The sequence below is a fragment of the Pholis gunnellus genome, assembly GCF_910591455.1.
Source record: "Pholis gunnellus genome assembly, chromosome: 13".
Taxonomy (NCBI): domain Eukaryota; kingdom Metazoa; phylum Chordata; class Actinopteri; order Perciformes; family Pholidae; genus Pholis; species Pholis gunnellus.
Genome location: NC_136540.1, coordinates 7059020 through 7083799, shown reverse-complemented (window position 1 = coordinate 7083799; position 24780 = coordinate 7059020). Strand labels below are relative to the sequence as shown.

Sequence of the window (24780 nt, the reverse complement as noted above, 5' to 3'; positions counted from 1 at the left end):
CTCACATGCTTTGTTTGTAGCTGTGCATGTCGGAGAGTAACAATGCGCCTTTGTTTGGTAAATGGTGTAATCTGATGGCAGTGTTGGCTATTTAGGATTGAAGAGATTGTTTTTGGGGAGCGGAGAGGAGATTTGGAATGAATGAGAAATAGAAACAGATGAGCAGAGTGAGATAGATGAGACAGCAACCCCGTGTGTTGGTGTGTGATTTGAGATTGTCTGTGATTGGGTAGCATAGTGACTCATTTAGGTGGTATGGCCTAAAATGTATATTCTGCTGTTTTTTTCAGGTTTAGATGGTACAGAGCTAACCTTGATACGCAAACTTGATTTTGATAAATGTATTTGTTGGTGTGGGCACTATTCAATTAAAAATAACAATAAGGCTAGTTTTAGCCACGCTAGCAGTCGATTGGTTGGTTCGTTACTTTAGTCCAGGCTTAAATGAACAACTATTGGATGGATTGCCATTAAATGTGAAACAAAGATTCATGGTCCCCTCAGGGTGAATCAATCGCTTCCTGATTGATTCCTTTAAGACCAAATCCCCATCAGTCTCAGCTGTAGTGTGTTTAGTGCTGTTTGCCTGCTAAAGCACTGAGACTTTAAAAATGGTAAATATTACCTCGTGAAACATGTTAGCATTTTTCACATAGCTCAGCGCAGCACTGTGCCTAAGTTCAGCCCCACAGAGCCGCTAGCTTGACGGTGTTCTTCAAATATTGGGCAGCTACTTTGTCGTTTGTATCATCAAGTGTTTTGGATATTAGGGAAAGCCTCACATTAACTAAAATTTGAAATGTGTAATTTTTCGGTGACTAGATGATACCAAACTGGGTCTTACAGCAGTGAGTGATGTGGGTCAAATCACTGTATAGACATTTATATCTCAATAGACGTACTGTGTTAAATTTTTACAAAAAATGAATTAGTCAATTTGTGAATAAAATATTCCAGCTAGGTGTGTTGGCTCTTTTTTGTTAATACAGCAGCTGGATATTAAAGGGATGATTTGGTATAAACTATGTGGCAAAATGAGTAGACAACTTTTTCGTCATTTTTCCCAACCGCCTTGACATCTGCAGCAGCTTTATATCTTTCATGAAAGTAACTGTAATACCAACCTCCATACAAGCTGTTCTTTCAAGTAAACACATCACACGGGACATTTAGAATTAAAATGTTTCATTCAACCACTAAAACCCGACAAAGAACACAATTTATACCAGTGAAGTTTTCAGGGCTGATCACTCATAAGAAACTATGCAATAAATATCTTTCTGTTCTCATAAAATCTCATAAAATCTGCAAGACTTTCATAAATTTGCCCTCGTTTCAAAGCGAATTAAGACAGTTTTTATTTTGGCAATGTCCTGCTGGGTATGCAAATATACAGTGGTAACCCCTCAATTTGACAGACGAATGTTAATATGTAACGACTGAAAAGCACATACTACCAGTCCAAACAATGTAGAAAAATCCTTATTAGTGCACATATTTGCACTCTTTCTACCGACCACTCCTCAGTTAGACTGTTAGACTTTCCCTTTTCTCCCCCCTTCTCCTTCTCTTTGATCCATCCGTCCATCCTGATCACACTCATGCAAATGCTGAGGAGCTTCGGCAAGAAAATCCATCCCATGTTGATGATGCGAATAGATGAGGGAAGACAGTGACAGGACGGCAGATCTGCGCTGGATGGACAGATCGATAGCCTCATTGATACCTCCCCTGGGTCCCCCCTTGTCTCTTCCTCCACATCCTCATCCCCTTCGCTTTGCTTGTCTGCTTCCCTTTCTCCTCACACATGATGCCTTCTCGTTTCCTCTTCCTCTAATCTCTCCCTTGACTCCCATCTTGCCTTTCTTCCTCGTTTCCCCACGTCTCGCCTTAGCCTCGTGTCTAAATTAATCCTCCCCTCTCGTCTTCTGCATCCGAAAATTGAGCCACGTTCATCTTCTGTGACCTTACAGCGTCTCTCTTTGTAAAGAACAAACTCAGTCATTCCTGGGGAAAAGGACAAACGTCCCACATAGTCCATTTCAACCATTTCATTCCCATTTATGGAGACTTTTATAGGATCATTTTCAGTAAGAGTCCCTCTTCAAAGGTGATGTACAACAGGCGCACACTTAATTTATTTGGATGTATTGTACAACTGCAGGGTCTTCACCTTCTCGACAGAATATAAAACAGACTCTTACCTAGTAAAGCTTACTGCAAGGCCTGACCCACTTTGGTTTGAAACAAGTTAGCACATCAGGAGCGGTGTGTTTTATCAGTATTAGTGTATGCTCAGCCATACAGACAGTCACGGATGGCTCTTTCTTCAGAAGAGACTTCAAGGACCAACTGTGAAGCATTAACCGCTGTATCAGCTCAGCTGCGCGGCACTCCTTTGTGTGTGTCCTTGTATGAGCATTTGCACCGTGGCTCAGCGTGCCGCTGTGTTTCTGTGCACGCTTGCATGTTTTCTCGTGTGTCTGGAAGCAAAATCAGAAAGAAGAGACAGTCAACATGCATATCAAGCAGAGATGTTTTGATATCGTATTTTCCTTCCCGATACTGATACCGATACCCGAACTTGCGTATCAGCCGATACTGAGTACCGAGCTGGTACAATACGTTAAAAACAAATGTATGAGTGTGATATGATCGCTATCGCTTGCTAGATTGAATGCCATATAACTTTATTTTATTATCTAGTTTGACAGTAAGTAACTTTTTTAAAAACAGATCGAACGGAATAAATAATTCTTTGACTAAATTGTTAAAGTGCAGCCACAATTTATGAGAAGGAAGTGAGATGGCTCATTCATTAGCTAACGTTAACGTTTTGGGGACGCAGCAATCTTTTTTTTTTTTTCTGAGCTAATTAAGGAAGTAGCTAACGAGTGAGCCATCTCTCTTCTTTCTCATCAAGGCTGAGAGATCAGATAGCGAGTGACATATGTTGTTGTTCCTGTGCTGCCTAGATGAGCTGGTAAATGATAACGTGATATTGGATCAGTGCGTAGAATCACATACTTGCTGATACCGATCCATTGTAAAATGAGGCATTTCCGATACTGGTATCGGAACAAACTCTCGCATCGAGCCTTCTGGAGTTCTTGTTTCTTGCCTCCATCTTCATTTATATCCTTTCTTTTTAAATCAGTTCTTGCGTTGCCTCTTTCTTTCATTCCTTACACCCTGTGCATGCGCCGCTGGCAGTAAACAAAGAAATCATTATCTGTTGACTTTCTGCCAATTGTGTTTGTTTGCGTGCATGTGTGTCCAAGACCCCAAGCACTTCAATCTAATAGGCAACAAATCACTGTTAACAGATGTAGAAGAAATATATCTAAATACTTCAGCGCCTCCAACGAACTGCAGCCGAACCTTTCCCCCCCCCTGATGAGCAGGAGGGAAGGGAAGTGGGAGTCTGGTGATGAATGAAACCGATGGAGCAGAGAGTGGGGAAAGGGATAGTCGCAGGGATAAAAGGGCGGAGAAAGAAAATGCATTGAGCATGATTTTATTTATTGATTTTTATTTCTTTTGTGTATTTGTGACATGGAATTTATTTTCTGTTTGCGTTCCCTACTTCTCCCTTCTTTCTCCCGTCTGCAGTAGAACCTTAGAAAGATCTTTGTGCAAAGCAGCCAATAATCAAGCTATTTGTTGTGTTGACTCCTATCCTAACCTGACTTTATTTTGACTTTTATCTGATCATTGGTTTGGGGCCCCTAGCCGCACTGACTGCAAAACTTTTTCACACTTGCTGATGAATGGTAACTGAACCACTGAAACTGCAGCAGCGATGGGGTCATTTACTTCTTACTGATCCACTACGACGGCTGACAAACAAGCCATTTATCAGTCCTTTAATTTCATTATATGGCCCGAATAATTTCCCGTAAAATCTCTTTTGATCGTTATCGCTGTCTGGTGATGATAGGTTATACAGGTCCCTACACAGACTGAGAATGGATGTGCTAGACAGTGAGCCAGAGTGGAGGCTGGATGACTCTCTTGATGGTTGTAGACGGTCATAAAAATGCTGTTACTCTCTGTGCCGCCGCTTCAACCGTCCAGCAGAGACAATCGCCAGTAAAAGTTGAATTCTCTCAAATCCATGATGTCAATTTCGCATTAATGGAAATGACTATAGTTACTGTGAACTGCTGTCTCTGAGCTGCCATTTTATTTAACTGCCCTGTTGCTGCTGACGCCAGAGTTTGGAGCAACAGGTGGGGTCAGGGAACATCAGGGCAAGGTCTCGTGGGGTCATGCGTTTTTTTCTTGGCAGGTCTGGCTGGCATGGAGGCGACTGATACGTCTTTGACCTTTTTGAACATTAGGCTGTAGTCGGCAAGTTGAAGTGGCAACGGGAAGATTTGTCCCGACTGTCCCTGACAGAGGGAGTCATGGATGGTTGCAGGCAGGGACATACTCATTTAGGTGCTGTGGCAATTCTGGCTTCTGTTATTAAATCTGCAAAATGAAATCTTAAGCTTAATGAAATGATTTAGGCTCAGACACACTGTTCCTTTCAGGTTGGTTGGTTTTGAGTTGTGACCTCATACAGATATTGTGGGCCCGTCTGTACTTTTGCACAAGTGCATGTTGGAATAATTGCAAATAACAACCCATGACATTTTGGGATAAATCAGTTTCCATTTACTTCCTGTCTCAAAGAAGAAGAAAAAAACCTCTACATCACATCTGCTGAGCAAAATGATAATATGCTTACAATGACAATCCTTATGTCCTGATGTTTATCAGAATTATGTTTAGCATCTTTATTTAGCGTGTCAGTATGCTGCCGTTTGCTAATGTACAGCGGTGGAGTGGTACACACTGCCTTCCCTTGAGCCATGTCGCTAGCATGGCTAATAATACCGGTCTAATAAAAAACACCAGTGAAATAAGTGTGGGAACTCAAGGAGCAAGACAGATCAAACCTATTTAAAAATGACTTGGTGGTCTCCAATGTCAAAATGATGACGCAAAAAAAGATCCTAGTTGAATATTAAAATAGATGTCAATAAGCACAGCCAGTCTAAATGTCATGCACAGATTTTGGTGAGGACATTTTTTGTGATCTGAAAATCCAAATATATACCAGAGGTCCCTCTGGAGTCCAGCCAAGCCTCAACTGCTCCCTCTCTTTCCGGTTTGCCTCCACATCTTAATAGCTTTCCATTTAGACAGTGATGAATGTGTGAATGCTATCAGCAGAGTGAAAAAGGATTTTTTTTAAAAAGTACCCGGCTATCTTCCTCAAGTGTGTGTCTCTTGAAAACAGAGGGAAAGAGTGTGTCTTCATCTATATGAAGGTTTGTAGATATCATGTTGTCACAGCTGGCTGAAAACCACATAACTTCATCTTTTGAATCCCAGTGGATAGTAAGAAAAAAACGGTTGCCTTTGTTGAACATCATTTTGTGAGCAGCTTTGGTCTCAGACTGATAAAGGTCAAGCTGGCATTTTAAAGTTGTGCAACAGCAGCTTTGCCATGACAAGAATGCAATTATCAGAGACAGAGAGGGAAAACAACATTACTGTGTTTCCCGCACATGAGAACGATGTCCTAGTTTTTCTTTCCGATAAATTGATTCCAATCTTCAAACTAACACAAATGTAAGAATATCATTCTGTTGTAAGACAATAATGAAGAGGACGTTAAAGGCAACATATCTGTGTTGGCAAATCACCTCCTTAGATACAAATTTCAACACGTATGCTGAAAATGGACTCGGACTGGTCCCTGTCATGCAGGTATAAACTTTGAACTACAGTTTAAATACAGTGAGGATTGTGAAGGAGTTCCATCCTGGTTCAGTGTATTTCTGGCGGAGTTCAGAAAGAAAAAAAAAATAGAAAACCATAATACTGGTTTGAAATTTAAATAACCACATTAAGACAATTCCACAGACAGCCTTTTTGTGTTTCTTTCATATCCCGTAATAATGCCTTTCATGTCTCTTGTAAAGCACTTTGAATTGCCTCGTCGTTGGAAGGTGCTGTACACATAAACTTGCCTTGATGCAACAATCGGCCTGTGCTGTTTTCAATCATGGAGCTCTCTTGGCAATAATGGCATTTTTTACGGTTGGCGGTTAATGGATGTAATGTAATTGCAGGTAGTCCAGTGACACAAATGTGCAGTGAACAGCAATACCATCTACATAATGTTACAAGAATGCACTTTTAAAAGGGCATGGCAAGCTACCATGACATGAGTCCATGGTCTCTGGGCTTCATGAAAGTCTTTCTCTCGAAATGAAAACCAAAAGGTTCATGTGTTTGGCTCCAGGCTTATATGGAAAAAAACTAAACTACAGTTCACTTAATAAATGTTGCTTCACTGTCTTTATGACTGCAGGTTGGCTCCAGTAGACACATACATTAGGCAGCTGGACTGCTTGTCTTGCTCCACAGTGTCTCTTTCTCTGTCTGAGCCACTTAACACACTGGCTCGGATCAGATCGGATCCATTCACTCCATTGGGTTTAGAGCCATTAGCTTAATTAGAGCCCAGACATTCAATTCACTGTCAGATATTTTGATCCGTTGGCTGCCTTTCCGATGCCGAACTTACTGTACTTCCAGGTTGTATCATAGCGCAGTTTATACATCCACTGGCTGGGGCTGTACCGTGCGGCTTATAACACGACGAGATATGTGGACTCGTGCCCAGCTGAATGGGTAAAGCATGGCGCTGACACTGACGGCATGAGGGAGTCAATACATTTTGGGGACATGCATGAAAAAGAAATCAGTTGTAGATCCCGAATCGCTGTTATATAGTCGTTAAAACACAACTGAAGAGTAAGCTCCCTGCCTCCCTTATAGCTGGAGCAAATCATCGTTCAGCTCCTTTTTAAAACGATGTCACCAACCAGCTCAGCAGAGACCACGTCATCCTCCAGCACAGCTGCACCAGAAGCAATCATTTGGCTGAAGGACTTAGCATTTGCTGAATAAAAGCCATACATCATGCTGTCAGTGTACGTAGTAAACACAGCGGGAGCGCTCCTGTGTCCCTTTGCCTGGACATGCATCCATCACACCACACTCACATAGATGCATATAAACATATTCATCGTGTGTAAACACTGTACACATGCAGGTACATATTTACAAACTATTGCACTCAGGCACTCATACCACATTTTTTCGTACCTAATCTTGCACAGACAACCAAAACATAGTGTAAAAACAATTAACAGATTAGTTGGTTACTGGTCTAATCCTCAAAACCAGATTAGAGTACTAACGCTTTAAAGGTCAGAGAGAACAACAGATTGCACTCTTAACAACCCCACCCCCTCCACTACCACACACACACACACACACATGCTAAATACTAGCCATGTGTACTGTACTCTCAAACCTGGCTTCCAGTTGACTTTGTCTTATATATAACATTAAGTCAGACTTGCTATACAGTTAAAATGACCTGTTGCATTAAGCGTCCCTATCATAGACTGTATATAATAACTTCCCTATGGGACAAATGTGAGACTTTTGCAGAATGCATTATGGGTGAAAAGAGCAAAAATGGCGGATGCAATAGCGACAGCACACCAAGTATGGGAGAAAGTCGGGTAAATGGCATAAATCCAACGGTCGTTAGAACCGTTAAGGATGTTCAGAAATAATTAGGACTGTGGTACAAGCGTTATGCACCTGCAGAAGGGTAAACCTTTAGATTTGTGGATGAACACCGGTGTTTGTGTCAAAGCAGAAACTCAAGTTTCCTAATATTTCTAAGGAATGATGAGAGCTGATTCATGTTTTTTTCTCTCTCTCCCTGTTTTTCCAGTTTGTGGCTGTGATCTGGTGCACTCAGGTTTCTTCCACCACTCTGGCGAGTACATCTGTACAGAGGACTACCAGCGGCTCTACGGGACCCAGTGTGACAGCTGTGACCAGTATATCAGTGGGGAGGTGGTGTCTGCACTGGGGAGGACGTACCACCCACACTGCTTCGTCTGCAGCATCTGCAGGTATAGTCACAACACACTCCTGTCATTTCTCGCCTCATATTCAGAAACATCCTTTTTTTCTGCTCTGAGAATTCATTTAAAGTATTGGAATACAATATATTTGAAACATAGTATGGTTGTATTGGTGGTAGTAGTAGAAGGAGAGTTGGATATTTAATATTTCTAATTTTTAGCACCATTGTTTACAGCTCTGTGTGTTGAGTCGTCAGGGATCCTCTTGGCACCGCTTCATTCGCGTAACTTGTGATTACATAAACAATTAGATTCTCACAGCGCCACATACTGTGTTTTAATGACTTTGCAAGTCTGTTCACCACTTCTTGCATACCACAGGTGGCCCTTTACAATTAAAATGCAATGATGCATGAGAACTGCGGGCCAGTATAATTCCTGTGTCTGCGTTTGGTATCACTGACCAGTGTACACCAAAGCTACTGCACAATCACGACAGTGCTAAGAAACACTGTAGGCGATGTTTTAATTGAAACGTTCACAGTCAACACACCTTGGTATAGCTAATTAAAAGTAATAAATCAAAGTTTCTGGACTCTACAACTCCCATAATGCAAGTTGATAGCGTTTTTCCTTCAACCACAGCTATCCAATAAGCTCCCATATTTTTTAAACATGTCATCACCAGGGTTATTTTCATAGACTGTACATGAGAAGTGAACGTATTTACTGTGACATCACCCATTGGTTTGTGGACTTTTGTTTTGAAGCCTCAAGTGAGCAGTACCAATTAATGACCCCAATGAATTAAATGCATCAGTGTAGGCAAGACGTTGATGAGACATCACATCCAAGATCTAACAAGTTACTATTTAAAATATTTGAAATATGAAACACTTCATATGTGCTTAGTGTCTGTTGTAGTTGGCTCGTCTCACTTTATTTCTTATATATCATGTCAAGTTTGTATTGGCTTCAGTTCATTCAAAGCTGGAGTGAATGTAAGAAGTAACTGGTGAATGAAGTGTGACTGGCGAGCTGCACAGTAAATATGATGATAATATAAAAGGCTAACTGTCAGTGAGTGTGTTAGCTGTAGAGATGGATCATTAGTTTTTGAATTGCTTATATTGACAGTTTTTCTAGTCCCCCCATTTATGTTTGTTTGTGCATCCACTCTACTGAATAAGAACCCACCGTACTGAAATGTCAATGAAGCGTATTCATTTTGAAAATGACTCTTGTCAGCATATTGCAATAAAATTGTGTCTCTGAAATGAATTTTTTTTTCGCAAGCATTGACCGAACTCTCACAACAACCTCTCTGATGTGTGCAGAGGGGACATGTAGCATAATACAGAGCTGGGCAGTGTATTGATTCTGACTTCCAATATGTGGGACATCAAACAGACAATTTGACATGTAGCTTACTTTCCTGCAACTAAACAGATATCGAAAAAAGGTCCTCCAAATATTCTCACTGCCACGAGACAGATCGGTTTAAAATCTTCAATAATGTGTGCGAAACTACTACTAGTATCTGATATCGCCACAAAAATAATGTTGAACCACACATGGGATGAACTTTTCTGAGGCGACTGTAGAACAGCAGCGGCTACTTTATCATTTATCAGCCTGTGTGTTGCAGTTTTCTTAATTTTCTACCAGAGGAGTTTTGGACGTCTCTGCTGTGATCTGGATACAGATTTGTATACAATGAAACAAAATGTGATTCAGCTGTGGCTGCATTGCAGATGCTCACCTCTGCCCTCACTCTATATACAGCTGGGCCCTCAGGCTAAAAGGCATTTACTGTATGTCTTGATTTATACTTCAATTCCTTCTTGAATTCATATTTCAGTCTGTTCTGCTAAACCAAAAATGAGAAATAATGGGGGGGGGGAGATTGTTGTGTGGAACAGAGGGATCAGGGTGACACTCCACTGCTGTTCCTTTGTTTGCGAAGAACCCTGAAATATAATCGAATATGTTCTTAGATACTGAAGGTCCATTGATTTACTATATATTTTTTAGTGGGGAATTTGAGAAACAATGTAAGTTCTGTAAGGATAACAAAAAATATCTTACTGGTGTTAAACTATGCTCCTCAGTCTTAGTTATTTTTTCAGTGCTATGAAAACCACAGCTGCCCTTCCATTCAAATCCATTGTGTTTGGATAAAAATATCATTTGCATTTGTCAAAATGTCTGCAAAACAAAACTGTTGTATGTATCCGCACAGACAGATACTGCACCACTAGGGGGTACGAGTTGAAATGTTATTTGGTGTTCTGGGTGAACAGTAGAATTTCTGCAACACCATATCTGCATAGCTTTACTGGAATGTTCTGTGTGTGTGTTTTCAGGAGTCCGTTCCCAATTGGAGACAGGGTGACCTTCTGTGGGAAGAAGTGTGTGTGTCAGCAGTGCTCACACACTCTGAAAAGTGACAAGCCCGTCAAGGTCCATGGACCAAGCTGTAAGAAACAAACACACACACACACACAAACCACACCATACTTATACTGCTAATTTTGAATGTTAAATACAATAAGGGATAATTCATGACAAGCTGTGCAGTTATACACAAACAATGCATGAAGTGAAGTCGTGTTTTGTTTTTAAAGCGTCTGTGCTACCATAGCTACTTGACAGCAATCAATTCAGTTCACATTTTGAGTCATGACCAAGAAAAGATCAAGACGTTGAGGGGTTGGGATCGAGTCAAGACCAAGGCAGAGCAAGACCGAGTCAAGATCTGAAAGATCCACATTCCCATACAAACACCCACAGTGTGTGTGTGTGTGTGTGTGTGTGTGTGTGTGTGCGTACCATGAGAAATTTAATAAAATAATCAAAAGGTATTGCAGAGGGGAAATTGTATGTGTGGGGCTTTTTCCTTTGTTTTCTATGAGCAATCACAGTACTAATTGTAATAAATAAATTAGACGACACTTAGGTAATTTCAAAATTACAAGCCTGAGTAAAAATGCGGTTGGTTCCGAGATGAGGCTTTAAAAAAACCTCAAGATCGATCTAGAGTTCTACAGCACTGGTTTGCACTACAGACAAAGATCTTTCAAAACTATTCACAGATATAAAGTGTCATTTTTATTTAAAAAGGTTAGGTAATGTGTTACAACACCCCTTGCACTGCAGTTTTTAGCAGACATTACTCAAACAGGAGTGTATTTGTTGGTGACTATTTCCACCTTCTGAATAATACACATTAACTACCTGAGTGAGTATTGAAATGACCTACATCTAACTCTTCCATCCAGCATCCCGACAGGTGGAAAACAAAAACTCGAAGAAGTCCACCGTCCACCTTCTGAACGCTGCAAAACATATAACCACCTCCCCTGCAGCTACACACCCACACACACACGCACCCACACAAAAGGTGGCCTGCTGCTCCAGGTGGTCTTGTAGCCTGGTTCTTGTAGCTCCATCTGGCAAAGGCAGTGTGACTATAACGACAGGAAAAGAGGGACGAGGAGGAGAGAGGAAGGAGGAGAGAAGGGATGAGAGTTTGGCAGAGCAGAGAGGCGAGGACTGAGTGGATGCTCAGAATGTTGAAGCTGATCTTATCTTCTTTTTTGTGTTCATCGCTGCATTTCCTGTGTCTCCTCTCCGCTCCTCTAGACTGTGCCGGCTGCGGCGAGGAGATCAAACAGGGTCAGTCTCTGCTGGCTCTGGAGAGGCAGTGGCACGTCAGTTGCTTTAAATGCCGAACGTGCGGCTGTGCGCTCACTGGAGAGTACATCAGCAAGTAGGTGGCTCGATCCCCCATATGTACAGTCTCTACTGTAGTTATGTTTGAGCCAATATCACATATTTTCTCCACTGTGACCAGTGTGCTTTCAGAAAGCTACTGGGAGTACTCTTATTGTGGCAAAAGTAGGATTTCTTCTCGCCGTCACCTGTGTATATCCGTTTTTTATTGGCAAGACCATAACCGACAGTTATTCCATCAGTCTTTTAATCAACTAGACACAGGATTACTCGGAACTCACAGTGAAAAATCTTTGTTTTTGCTCCAGTTGAGTCATGCAGCTGAATCTTGCATCAAAAAGCAATGTGTTACAGGATAAATAACAGTGGAACAGTTGCACAAAGCCAGCAGGGGAATTCAACGTGAGAGTATTTTATTTATTTGTTTACCCCATCAGGGACGGGACACCTTACTGTGAGACTGACTACCACACTCAGTTTGGGATCAGGTGTGACAGCTGTAACAGGTACATCAGCGGCAGAGTACTCGAGGTGAGTGCACGTTTCCACGCGTGGATATGTGCGTTTGCTTAAGACAGATGGGAACAATGTTGGGAGAATGTGCATATTTTTCATCTTTGTGGAGGAAAGTGTGGGTTTGTGTGCCAGTGTGTGTGTGTGTGCGTGTGTCCGTCTATAAAAAGCTGCGAAAAAACACAGCTGTCCCTCTTTAAATGTCTGAAGTGTTGACTGATGACGAAGCAGCTTTGCAAAACCAACAAAGCAACACTCTCCCATCTCCTCTACCCCTATTCATTCCTGGGTTTTTTCTATTTCTTATCGCGCCTCTCCTCTCTCTTCATTCCTCGTTCTTTTTCTCCATTTCTCACTTTGTTCTGGTTTCCTCATTTGTGTCATCCGCTGTAGTCACTCTCTCTCTCTCTCTCTCTCTCTCTGCCTTATTTATTTCCTCTCACTTTTCCTTTCCTCTGCTGTTCTTCTCCTCTAGGCTGGAGGGAAGCGATACCACCCCAGCTGTGCCAGGTGTGCCCGCTGTCACATGATGTTCCTGGAAGGAGAGGAAATGTACCTTACAGGTGCAGGAGGGGAGGGGAGGAGGGGAGCACCTGACAAATTGTACAATAAATCTGAAACCAATACGCATATATACAGTTCACAAGCATAGAAATTGAATTAGATGAACCCTGAAAGTATCCAGATGGCGAGTATGTGTGTGTGTGTCTGTGTGTGTCAAAGAGTTAGAGAGCTGTAGAATATATACGGCCACCTGATAAGTGACTGCTTTTGACAAAGCACCGTTATATAGCTTATTGATCTCACATATACCACACTCAGTGGTAAAGACACACAAATGCACACACCTTCCCCCCAGCTGATGTTTTCTTTGTACACACAAAGGTTGGAGTCAATTACCACTCAACCTTCGCCTCTGCTGTGTCCATTACTCTGCGCTGCCCCTGACAGAATTAATCCGAATGAAACCGACTTTCGCCGGAGGTTTAAATTGAATCATCCAGGAGCTTCTGTTTTTACAGATTAGATAATAGGGATTAAAGGTAATAAGCTTATTCATGCATTCATGAAGGTCGACATGAGGAACTGGCAAACCTTCTTGACCATGTGGGACAAACTTGCATTTACAGCATATATGCGTTTTGCTTAATAACCAACCAAATGTCCTACAAATTACTCTGAGAGCAGCTGTTTTGCATTAGCAATTACTTTTAGGAGGAAATGCACCGTAATGTCGGCCATAATATTTATATGGAGCTCCATATAATTTTCAAAACGATGATTAAACGGCATCATTAATCTTAGCCATACCTCAACCGCAGTTAAGCTTAAATACATGCTTATATTGGAGGAATAAGGAAAAATGTTGGCTGTGAACATTTTTGCAGAGAAGTACAATGTCAAAATGTCTGATATGTTGAAGAAAAACGAGCAGCATTCCTCTGAAAACATGATGTTAATGCAAATGAACATACTGTGCTGAAGCAGATATGGTTGTGCAAACAGGCCACACGTGACAATAAGGGCGCAAATGTTTCCTTAAGATAAGGGGGAAATGTAAAAAAGAAATTAAAATAGTGCATACACAGATGATTTAGCCTGACTGAGCTGAATCCAGATTAAAGGTAGAGCTACTGTACCGTAACATGTGGTTACACAGAGTCGCTCGCCACACAGGTTGACACCTCCTGTTTCACCTCATTGACATTCTGTTGCTCACCTGCTCACAACCAACAGCAAAACTAAGAATCTGCATATTGTAACTGAAGTCCGTGTGTGTATTAATCTATGCCCGAAAATATATACGCAAGCTTTCTTTTCCGTGCGTGCCAGTGAATCTGCTTGAAAACATGTTTGCAGATTTGTGTGTCTGCATATGAATGCAGGTGTGTTTGCTTGTGCGCTGAGCTCCGGAGAGCTGCCCCAAGGTTACGTTCACTCCTTTTGATGACTTCAGACATGCTGGACGGCTGAGCAATCACCCTCGTGAGACACACTAGATTACAACACACGCACGCACAACACGTGCGCACACACATGCAATCAATCTCATGATACACGTCTGGAATAAGAAGTGGTGTGTGTGTGTGTGTGTGTGTTTGTGTGTGAATGTTTAATTTAAATTCTAAAAAGGGATAAATGTTTTCTCAGTTGTGTTTTCATTATTCAGCATTTTACAAACATCCAATGAAGCTATATATGTTATATAAACTCCAGTTCACTCCACATCATGGTAGGTTTCGCTCAGGTGGTTAACATGTTGACTCCTGCAGGTTTCGGACTGCAACCTGAATTTGTTGTCATCATTGATCCACTAATTGTTTGTAAAATATGAAAAATAAGGATTCACGCTCAATATCAAGTCACCGGAGCCCAAACTGATGTTGTATAATTGCTTATATTCATTCTAAAGAAATGTAAAACGTAACAATACCAAATGTATTTCTACTTAAGAAGGAATTCAGATGACTCGTTGATCCTCATAATTGTTATCAGGTCATTTTTTTTCAAACTAATAGTTTCACGCCGAGTTAAGTAGAAACTGATTGTAGCTTAAGTGCATTCATGTACCTTCACCTCTTTTCTTACTCTCTCAATTAAGTCTAAATACAATAAAAAAAGAAGGGCAACAGACAGGAGGTTAAAAGAATGGAAGTAATCATTGTTCATATCTGGTAACATTAGTGTGATGTATATGCTGTTTCTCATGGCAGCATGATTCAGCAGAAAGCAAAACTCCTGAGGCCATTTAAATATCTGCTGCTTTCTAGCATTAGAATTTCAAATGACACAAGCAGAAATGTCAATATTGCTTCCCTCGATTCCACAGGCTGCATTAATCCCCTTTGAATATAACATAAGGAGGCCAGTTTTGTCCACTGACCTCATTTTGCATAAAGTTAATAAAGTAAAGTAAGTAAAAAATATAATTCAGTCAAAACATATGGCTGAGACTTCGTTCCTAAATGAAAAGAACGAGAAGGATACATCTGAATTATAATTTGAGACAAATTTCAGGCAGCTAATTTTCTCAGAACTGATGTGCAGCGCCGTTGTTTCGGATTGAATTCCTTTTCTCTGCACCGTTTAGATTCTCCTCATCCAGGAGATAAAGGATCTCAAGTCCAAGGCCATACATCTGTTCAGCAGCAGGGTTGAGGAGCGTGGGTGGGACGGGGGTGCACTGAATCACCACGCATGGTTCCTGTCTACAGTATTGATTTTGTGTGTGGGTGTATGTGTGTGTGATGGTGTGTGTGTGTGTGTGTGTGTGTAGTCTTTGTGTATCTGTGCTTGTGTGTGTGTGCAGGTTAGATTTATGGTGTTGATATGGAGTTGTATATTAGAGTCATGATCAGCTAACTGAGTCCATTCGGTTCCTGCGTTGCCCCAAGGCCTGAGGAAATGTGTGCGTGTGTGTGTGTGTGTGTGTGTGTGTCTGTGTGTGTGTGTGTGTGTGTGTGTTCAAAGGGGATGTATTACTGTCATTATCACTATCAGCTCCACATGCATATAGCATCCTGACATTAGTGGCTTGTCATTATAAATACGATCTCACAGCGAACATTCATTCCCTCTTTATCTTTGCTCAAAAGTAAAATGTCCTCTTCCTTGTTTCTTTTGTCTCTCTTCATTTAGGCCACCTCTTGTTATTGTTCAATTCAGTTCAATTTTTGGGAGTCGACTGTCAAAGCACAATGCTGTCAAAGCAGTGGTTCTGTTTAGCATATGTGTATGCCCAGGGTATGCAATAAATGTGCATTTCTGAATTACAAAATAAATAATAAGACCGTAAGCGAAGGAAATTGAATGTTTGATTTTGCACAGCATACTGTAATGTTACACCCCTCATCCCTCTCTGTATGGCTTTTTCGTTCTTGCTGGCTGTCTCTTTAACACAATGGTCCACTATTTGGGCTGTATTTCTCTTTTGAGTCATTTAGTTGGAACTTAATTGTCCTTTAGTGCTTTGAGCTAAATGCTAACGTCAGCATGCTAACGGGCTCACAGTGTCAACGCTAGCATTATGATGTATGATGCAAGTATGACGTTAACCATGATCACAATCTTAGTTTAGCACTCACCCAAAAATCTAAAATACATGTTATCCACTTAGCTGTCATGCTTTTAATCAATCTGGATCGTTTTTGGTGTGACTTGCCAAGTGTTGGAGATATCAGCCGTATGGATGTCGGCCTTCTCTCGACTATAATGGGACTATACGGCACTCGGCTCGTGGTGCTCAAAGCGCCAAGAAAATAAATTTGAAAAACTCAACAGCAACGTCTCTTTCAAGAAAATATGACCCGGTTAAGTCCTCTGTCCAAAAGTGTTGGACAAAAGGAAATTTGACTTGTTGATGATACTACAAGAAAAGTTAAGATCTCACCAAAGCTATTACAATTACCCTGAAAGGGGCATTGACGTGTGTACCCAATGTTATACCAATACATGCTGTATCATGTACATGTCCAATAGTTGTTGAGAGATTTGACTCAAAACCACAAATGTAGAATTCATGGTGGCGCTCGAAGGAAAAGTCCGTTGATCACCAAAGTTGGTAGGATTCATCATCTGAGGACCATGAATGTCTGAACAGAATTTCATGATGTTTTTTCTGTCCGGAAGAAAATGGTGGACTGAACGACATTTGCCATCACTTAAACCATTCCGCTAAGCAAATCTGTCTCTGTCTCTCTCTCTCTCTCTCTCTGTCTCTGTCTTCCTCTATGTTTATTTATGTGTGGAGACAAGAAGACTTACATCCTCTGTCCTCAGACCAGACAAACTGCCTCCACAGCCTCATGCGCTGCCTCCTGTGTGTGTGTTATTTGATGTTGATGCACTTAAAGGAGGCTGATCTGCTCTTCATAGGATCCCATAAAACTGAATAGCAGCTGCCCACACACACACAAAACAAAATAAACTGAGCTAAAATGGTGTGTGTTTGTATGCAGGTTCAGAGGTTTGGCACCCCATGTGTAAAGAAGCAGCTCGGCTGGAGAGAAAACTGAGGGTGAGCAATACTCAAAATACCCACAACCCCCTGCCATTTCTCTCTATTTCTGTTGCTGCCCTCTCTTTGTTTGTCTCTGTGGCTGAACTTTCTCATTCTTGGTTTACAAGCTAAAATGTTCTTTGCGTTATAAGAAACTAACTAAGACCAGGCTCTCCAGAGTAATGCAATATTGTTTTTATCTTGCTTTTCAGGCCTTAGCCACTTTTATAGGAGCAAGAGACTGGCTCTGTTTGCTGTCTCAGCTAAAATGTTTTTGTTCTTTTACAACGTGTAACTTTTTTAAGACAAATAACACTCAATAAGTGGTGGTTTTGCAGTTTATGGCACATTTCAAATAAAGTCTGACCCAAGTTTTGTTAGAACAAACTGCTGCTGCTAATGCCCAGTTCCTACTGCATGATCGGTGCTTGAGCAACATTCGTGAACTGTTCAAAGACTCCAGCTGAGAGGCGCGCTGACGCATCACAGACACATTCTAGATAACTAGCATGCTAAATATCTGTACCTGTTGGGGAGTCTGTCAGGCAGCTACAGCCAATGAGAGCACGAGACACGGGTTGAAGTAAACGCTGGCCGAGGAACGTCACTGTATGCGCTGTATTTGCAACAAGGACCAAAGTTGTTATTGCTCCAAAGGTGTTGGATGTTGGGAAATAGTAAAGACGTGTGAAAACAGGCTGTTATGTGAACATGTGTGCCAACGACAACATCAACAAGCATGACTCCGCCCGTTTCCCTTCTCACTTGTTTTCTTGACAAAACATAGTTTGGAGACCTCACCGGGGATTCCTCCCAGTGACAGATTTCATAGTCTGTGTCCCAGGTCAGTCATGTAGTTTGAAAACCACAACGGCTTAAAGACAAGTCGTGTAGCGTGTGTGTGTGTGTGCAGGATTTTACATGGGAGAGACTCACCTGACAGCAAGTACTTAGATAGGTGTAATGTTGTCGTCGTCGTCTTTGTTGTTGTTGTTGTTGTTGTTGTTGTACATCTTTATGTAGTTGAACTGGCTGTGTTTGTACTGACTTTACTTTGACCTGAGACTTGCTCTGACTCTCTTGTCTCTTTCTGTCCTACCAGCTGAGACGCACTTCTGAGACGGCGTCCATTTCTCCCCCAGGCTCGTCTCCTCTCCTCGGCTCCCCTCACCGGCTCATCTGTGTAAGTACCGCCGTCGCCATGGTTATGCCGACAATGCTGTCACATCTTTCAATCAAAATATAACCGACAGTGGCAGAAGCACAGAGAAAGCTCTTTCGGCCTGCCAGCTAGCTATCTCTGGTCTGTTAGGCCTCAGGTCTGTCCCCTCTGCTTCACCATATGTGCTTTAACACTGGGGTGTCTGCAGCACCGTCACGCCTTAGTTATGGGTCTACACTCAATTTAGGAACCTTTTATTCATTTTGTATGACCTTTCTGAATGGAGATTGGTCTTAAGCTGTTTTTAAATTGTCATTGAACATGCCCTCAGGTATTTTAAAGTAACCTACTTACCCGTCTGTTTTTTTGTTTGTCCATTTTGATTCCTGCCTTTTTGTATGCACAAAATGTATTTTTATACAATGTTTCCATTTCCTGTCTCTCTCTCTCTCTCTCTCTCTCTCTCTCTCTCTTCCAGTCTAAAGCGGACATTTTGGCCTATAAGCAGCTTGCAGCTCTGCCCAGGGTCAAAGCCATATATGACATCCAGAGGCCTGACATCATCCCTTATCAGGCCGACCATGCACACACACACCTCTCAGATGACACTCTGGAGCGATACAGCTGCGGACAGGTACACACACACACACACACACACACACACACACACACACACAATCAATCATGAAAGTTACAGTGGGCTATTCTGAGTTACATTTCTTCTGGCAAAAAGGCAGATGGAAGGAAACTGACCAATCATTTTTGTTGTCATAACAAATATATTTTTCTCTATTCATCCAGTCATTGGGCTCCTTATCAACATACTCTCATGTAAGTAGTCCATCCAACTTATTCCAGAGGTTTTCTTTAAAGTAATAGCTGTACTTGTAGACAAAGTAATTGGAGGCAAATTAATTTACAAATGTCACAGTTGATTGTGATGGATCAACTATCTGCAGCAGGGATCAGCACTCATTTAACAGTTTTACACATTTCCGTTTTTGTGTAGATCAGACAAATATGATACAATGCCTTGAAGTGCTGGTAGATGTTTGTCTTTTAGGACAGAGCGAGGCTGTTTCCCTCTGTTTCCAGTCTTTACGCTCAGCTTAGCTCAGCTAACTAGCTACCAGCTGCTCCAGCTTCATATATAGCATGTGAGGGTGGTATCGCTCATCTAACTGTTGGCAACAAATGTGAATGAGCGTATTGTCAATGCCAAACTATCCCTTTAAAGTATGGCTGCTTCGAAACTAAAGGTCGTTTTGTGTGCGTGTGTGTGTGTGTGTGTGTGTACTGGAAGGGAACTTCAATAATAATGATTTGCTCTCAACATGATTAAAATTGTGTTTTGAAAGGATCCTTGTGTAGGTTCCTACTGCATTTAGTAAATGAAAGCCCATTCTCTAAGATAGCCTCTCTCTCTCTCTCTCTCTCTCTCTCTCTCTCTCTCTCTCTCTCTCTCTCTCTCTCTCTCTCTTTATCCAGGATCTCTTGGATGGTTTGGAGGTGAGAACGAGGCGTTCCTCCAGCTCCGCTTTCACTGATTCCCCTGCACACAGTCGCCACGGAGGCTCCCCACTGCATTATTATCTCCCCGGTAATGTGCCCACTCAAGCTGAGACACACGTACAACATACACACACACACACACACACACACACACACACACACATGTGCGCACAGAGAGTATGAGGTTCCTAACTGGAAAGACCGACTAGCTCTCTTTGAGCGGGTGCAACAGGGTGTCATGTCCCGTCCCACGAAAACACGCACGCTCACATACATGTGATTCTTCAGGTTATCTGTCTTTCTGTCTGTTTGGGGACGTGGGCCATTCTGTTGCTCATGCTTTGGTTTCCCTCACTGTGATTGGCTGCGCTGGCTGTAGGCAGTGAGAGTGGCAGGAGTTCACCCTATTACAGTCAGCCTGAGCCCAGGTCTACCACACCCACCACCACCACCTTCCAAGCCCCCAAGCATTTCCATGTGCCAGGTAGGCCCTGATCTGTAACGCTGACCCCTGACCTGTTTACTAACCTCAGATTACCCACATCAGATCGTAACCGACCCACCCTCCAAATACTTACTCATACTGAGAGCCCAGACCTTGACCCACATCCTGACCCCAGATCAACACTAGCCACTCTCCTAATGTACAACCTCATTCCCAGTGAGCCTTGAACCTGACCATGGTAATATGACGTTTTTATCAGCATTATTATAAATGCTGGAGTTAGTTGTTGACAAAAAATGAAAATAAATAATTTTTGGTTGTGGGAAATTGTGTTTTTTTTTCCCTTTTTGCTTTATATTTTATAGAGATTCATCAATAATTAAAATATTTGTGATTTGATTTTCGATGCCTCAGAAATGTCCCACACCGTCTCAGGAAAATGAAATCATCCATCCGTAGAAATCGCAGCAGTTATCTTTATTCCATTGTTCTCCCGCGGGGAGTCTGTCTGATTAATCTTACTGCTCTTTTATGAGCGCTTTAATGTAACAACTAATACCAGTTCATTTTATTTAAAGACTTCATCAACCCTCCATTTTATCAATTTACGGCCTCTCTCCTCCCTGAATGTTTCACTCCGTCTTTGTTCCCTTCGCTTTAAAGGGCCTTTACTTTTCACTGCAAGCTGTGCATTTGGTTTCCCTCCATCATTTCCTCCTCCTGCCTTTAGTCTATTTCTCACTGCATGTTCCCTCTCTCCGGTTTTTCCCAGGCTGTTATTCCTTGCCAGCCCCTGCGACATCACTCCCTTCATGCTTTTGAACACGGAGCAGAATGCATTTGGTCGATGCTTTTATACAAAGTGCCTCACAGCATCACGAGTGCTTACAAATTTAGCACGGACAGCCCGTTGGGAGTCGGACCGCTAACTTTGGCAGATTTAGTGGCACGCTGTGCAGAAGTTGGAAATATTTTTTTATGCTTTTTTTTGTTTTGCTGTAGTTGTTTAATTGCAGCTCCTGACACCAATTCCTTTTTTTATTTACTGTAATGTGTTGTTGTAGTGATTTTCCAGTACTCGTAGCTGAGTCATTGTACAGAATAACCCACCAAAGGAGTGCTACAAGGTACCACATGCTCCTGTCATTCCTAAGTTTCTCCCTCTCTTCCCCTTTATCTTTTCCTCTGCCTCTCCATCCAGCCCTCTATCCACCCTTCAACTGCTCTCCTCCCTCTTCTTTATTCCTGTGCCATCTGCTGCTCTTTCCAGTAATAAAGCCTGTGAATCTGTATTAATCAGCCTGGATGCACGGCACTATCGCCCGCCGTAGCAGTTTATCACCCGTGCTGTCAGCTTTACGGTTAAGGAGACTGTAAATGTACGCAACTAATTTGGAGGGACGGGTTTGTTAAGGAGATCCAGATTCCTCTCCTTCCACTCTTCCCTTTGCTCTCCACACTCATTCTCTTGTTGCTTCTGTTCTCAGCTTCCGAGGAAACCAACATCTACAGGAAACCCCCCATCTATAAAAGAAAAGGTTAGTCCATTCCTCACAATGGTGTGCTTTTTATAGCTTTTGTTAGGCTGTCTCCCTGTTAATCAGTTGCTTGTCAATGCCTTCTCAGTATGAAACAAGCTTGTCTTTGTCTGACTTAAGGAATCTGTTAGAGAAAAGATAACATCAAACATCTGGTGCTTCTTATGACATTCAGTTATCCAAAGAGAAGTAGCACAGGCTTGATGCAGCCACTGTGTGTTATTATGTCTGCTTTTAAGTTGTATGTTAACCGACCAGCAGATTGAAACCATTTTGATTTGAATTTGGAAGAAAACTGTCCGTTCACAGGATTCAGCTTCTCAAATGTGACGATTTGCTGCTTTTCTCTGTTTTATACAATTAAAGATGAAATATCTTTGGATTTTATGCTGGTGTTTAAATATACTGAGGTTGTATGTAAAAGCTAATTTTCATCATTTATTGAAGGAAGGAGGTCACTTAACTGTTGGTTCAGCTCAAAACAGCCTTTTTGACGGATTAGACTGTTGGATTACGATACATCTCAGCTGTGTAAAAGTTACGATTATTGCCGTGTGCTTCCAGTACTGGAACAATAAGTAAGCATTCAACTGTTCATTTGAGTTGATCGGTGAGTAACCTTCTTATTTTAAGGCGATTGCAGAGTGGAATTGCAAGTAGAAACACCTCAAAACATCGTCCAAACTGTGTACTAAAGAAGCAACCGAGTGGCTTAAACAGAAATTGAAATTGGCGATGACACAAATAGTATATTATTAGTTGTAGCCCTAAACACCATGTACAGCTTGATCAACACGTAACTCCCACTGACTCTCATCACTTCATATCAGCCCCCATCCTGACCTTGATAAGGGGAGTGTATCTGTTATGATGTGACCGATCCATATTCAAAGTCAATGTCACAAAATTCAGTGTTTCTGCTGCAACGAACACAGTGGGCCGCCTGCTCAGTGTTTAGCACCGTAGGAATCCCTGACCTCATGTTACCTTTAAGTAAAATAATTCCAGAGTTCCAGGCAGGGGGGGATTTTTTTAATTTGGTTAAACAACTGGACTGCATCAAAAAATCAATGTCGGAAGAGTTGAGGTATCTTAACATGAGAGAAAAGGTTGGATTGAGGCGTTCACCACACATCACGTCCCTCATTGTCTGAGGAATAATAACATTACTGTAACCTGACCTGACTAAAAACTGAACTACACTCCAGTCGAGATGTTGGGCGGTTGTAGCCGCATTAGAGGCGAGATTACATATTCAATTGATGATTCAAAAAGGGGAAGTAAAACTGAGAGAAGCAGCACCAAATGCTCCGAGTGTGTAGGTGATCCATCAGTGCTCAGATGGCGGATCCAACGGACTTACGGTTCCTCAGAATCACCTCTGGATGATTTACGCTGAGCTACAAAGTGCTGACAAACCTCTCTCCTCAGTCTGAGCAGGCAATCTGTGATCTGGGCTCTGTGGACGAATTTAAATTTACAGCACGAATCATTTATAGAGCAGTTTTCATATTAAGGCAAAGTTCCATAATCGGGTATATATCCTGTATATTTAGTGTATGTCACAGTCAAAGCTCGCTGTAGCTCAAAAACAAACCTTTTAGAGCTACTCGAGGAGGTGTTTGGTTAACAACTAAGAAAGAAAGCAGATGTAGCGCACAAACCATTACAGATGAATGGTTTTAAGTTCTTGGTTTGGTTCCTTTTAATGCTTCTGTCATATCTGTTTTAAATGTAAGAATATCAACAGGATTGGGGTGTAGGAGTCTGCCTCGGCCCGAGACATGTATGCATGGCATCTTCCCATTAAAACATTGACGAATGCATTCGTCTATGTTAAATAAAGATTACATTTTTTTTTTAAATGACCTCAGAAAAAAACAAATAGGGGACGGATTGCTTCGTTGTTTTTTTGTGTCCAGTGAAAGTTCGGACTGTCCAAAGAATAAAAGTCACATTCATGCTCTCACAGCATTAATTGGAATATGGCCTTTGTTATATGTCAACCACTTGCTCTTTTCACTGTCTAAGAAAAGCCCCAAAACCCCTTCAACAATTTTCTCCAAGATATTGCGTTCTTTCATCCTCACAAGGAAATTGTGACAACTTTGCATGCTTACTGGAAGTTGTGCATCATATCCCGTCGCATCTTCTCTGACCTCCTTTCCGTTCTCTGTTCCCTTTGCTTTTGATGCCTCCTCCTCCTCCCTTCCTCCCCCCTGCTGAGCCCTCCCCTCTCTGTAAGTAAATGCGCTACTTTTGCCGTCTTGTTTCTCCCGCGCGCACACGCAAAAAAGACACAAAAACCTCAGTGAATCATTTCAGAGGCCAACAACAAACAAACAAACCAATCCACTTTTGTTGAAGCAAAACAGGTTTCAGCATTCTTGCCCCATGGTTGACTTTTCCCTTCTCTGTGCCGTTTTGTTATTTCAAGCATGTGAATCAGACTAGAAATGCTTAAATGCTAAAAAAAAGGTTTGGTGTTCTTAAATTGCGTTGAGGAATTCTGCGATTCATCTCTCTCTCTTTCTCTTATCGTCTCTCCCTCAGACATGTCTGCCTCTCCAACAGCCAATAAGAGTAAGACCAATGAAAACCTCCTCAATTCCAGTGGCCTTTCCACCCCCAACTGTAACGCCATTTATCACCCAGACTCCAACTATTACCCATATACTGGCTCTCCAAAAGGTACGGCTCCCTCACATTCTGAAACACACACTTCTGCACTAACACCTGCTTAGAAACCTGTTTTTACTCTTCCCACCTCTCTTAGTCTCCAGGGTGAGGAGGTTTTCATCTGGAGGTGAGGAGGATGGATGGAATCACAATATAAACAAGGTAAGAAAGGAAGATAATCTCCTGCTTCTCCCTTTTTTTATATTTTAAGTGTGTGTTCATATTTAATTAGCTAGTTAATTAAATGC

General features: G+C 41.8%; 1 protein-coding gene across 1 annotated transcript in view; it reads left to right on the top strand.

Moving 5' to 3' along the window:
- The window catches only part of LOC306704568 (actin-binding LIM protein 3-like), a gene marked incomplete at both ends in the record, with an annotated part of 35902 nt that overhangs the window by 4898 nt on the left and 6224 nt on the right, over positions 1-24780 (top strand). The window contains 14 exons of the mRNA XM_079170975.1: positions 7814-7997; positions 10316-10428; positions 11595-11721; positions 12122-12215; positions 12673-12760; positions 17156-17214; positions 18299-18379; positions 18837-18992; positions 19160-19189; positions 19847-19958; positions 20250-20354; positions 21803-21853; positions 24407-24544; positions 24630-24694. Of these exons, the coding sequence (XP_079027101.1) occupies positions 7814-7997; positions 10316-10428; positions 11595-11721; positions 12122-12215; positions 12673-12760; positions 17156-17214; positions 18299-18379; positions 18837-18992; positions 19160-19189; positions 19847-19958; positions 20250-20354; positions 21803-21853; positions 24407-24544; positions 24630-24694 (1403 nt within the window). The remainder of the gene's footprint in view (positions 1-7813; positions 7998-10315; positions 10429-11594; positions 11722-12121; positions 12216-12672; positions 12761-17155; positions 17215-18298; positions 18380-18836; positions 18993-19159; positions 19190-19846; positions 19959-20249; positions 20355-21802; positions 21854-24406; positions 24545-24629; positions 24695-24780) is intronic.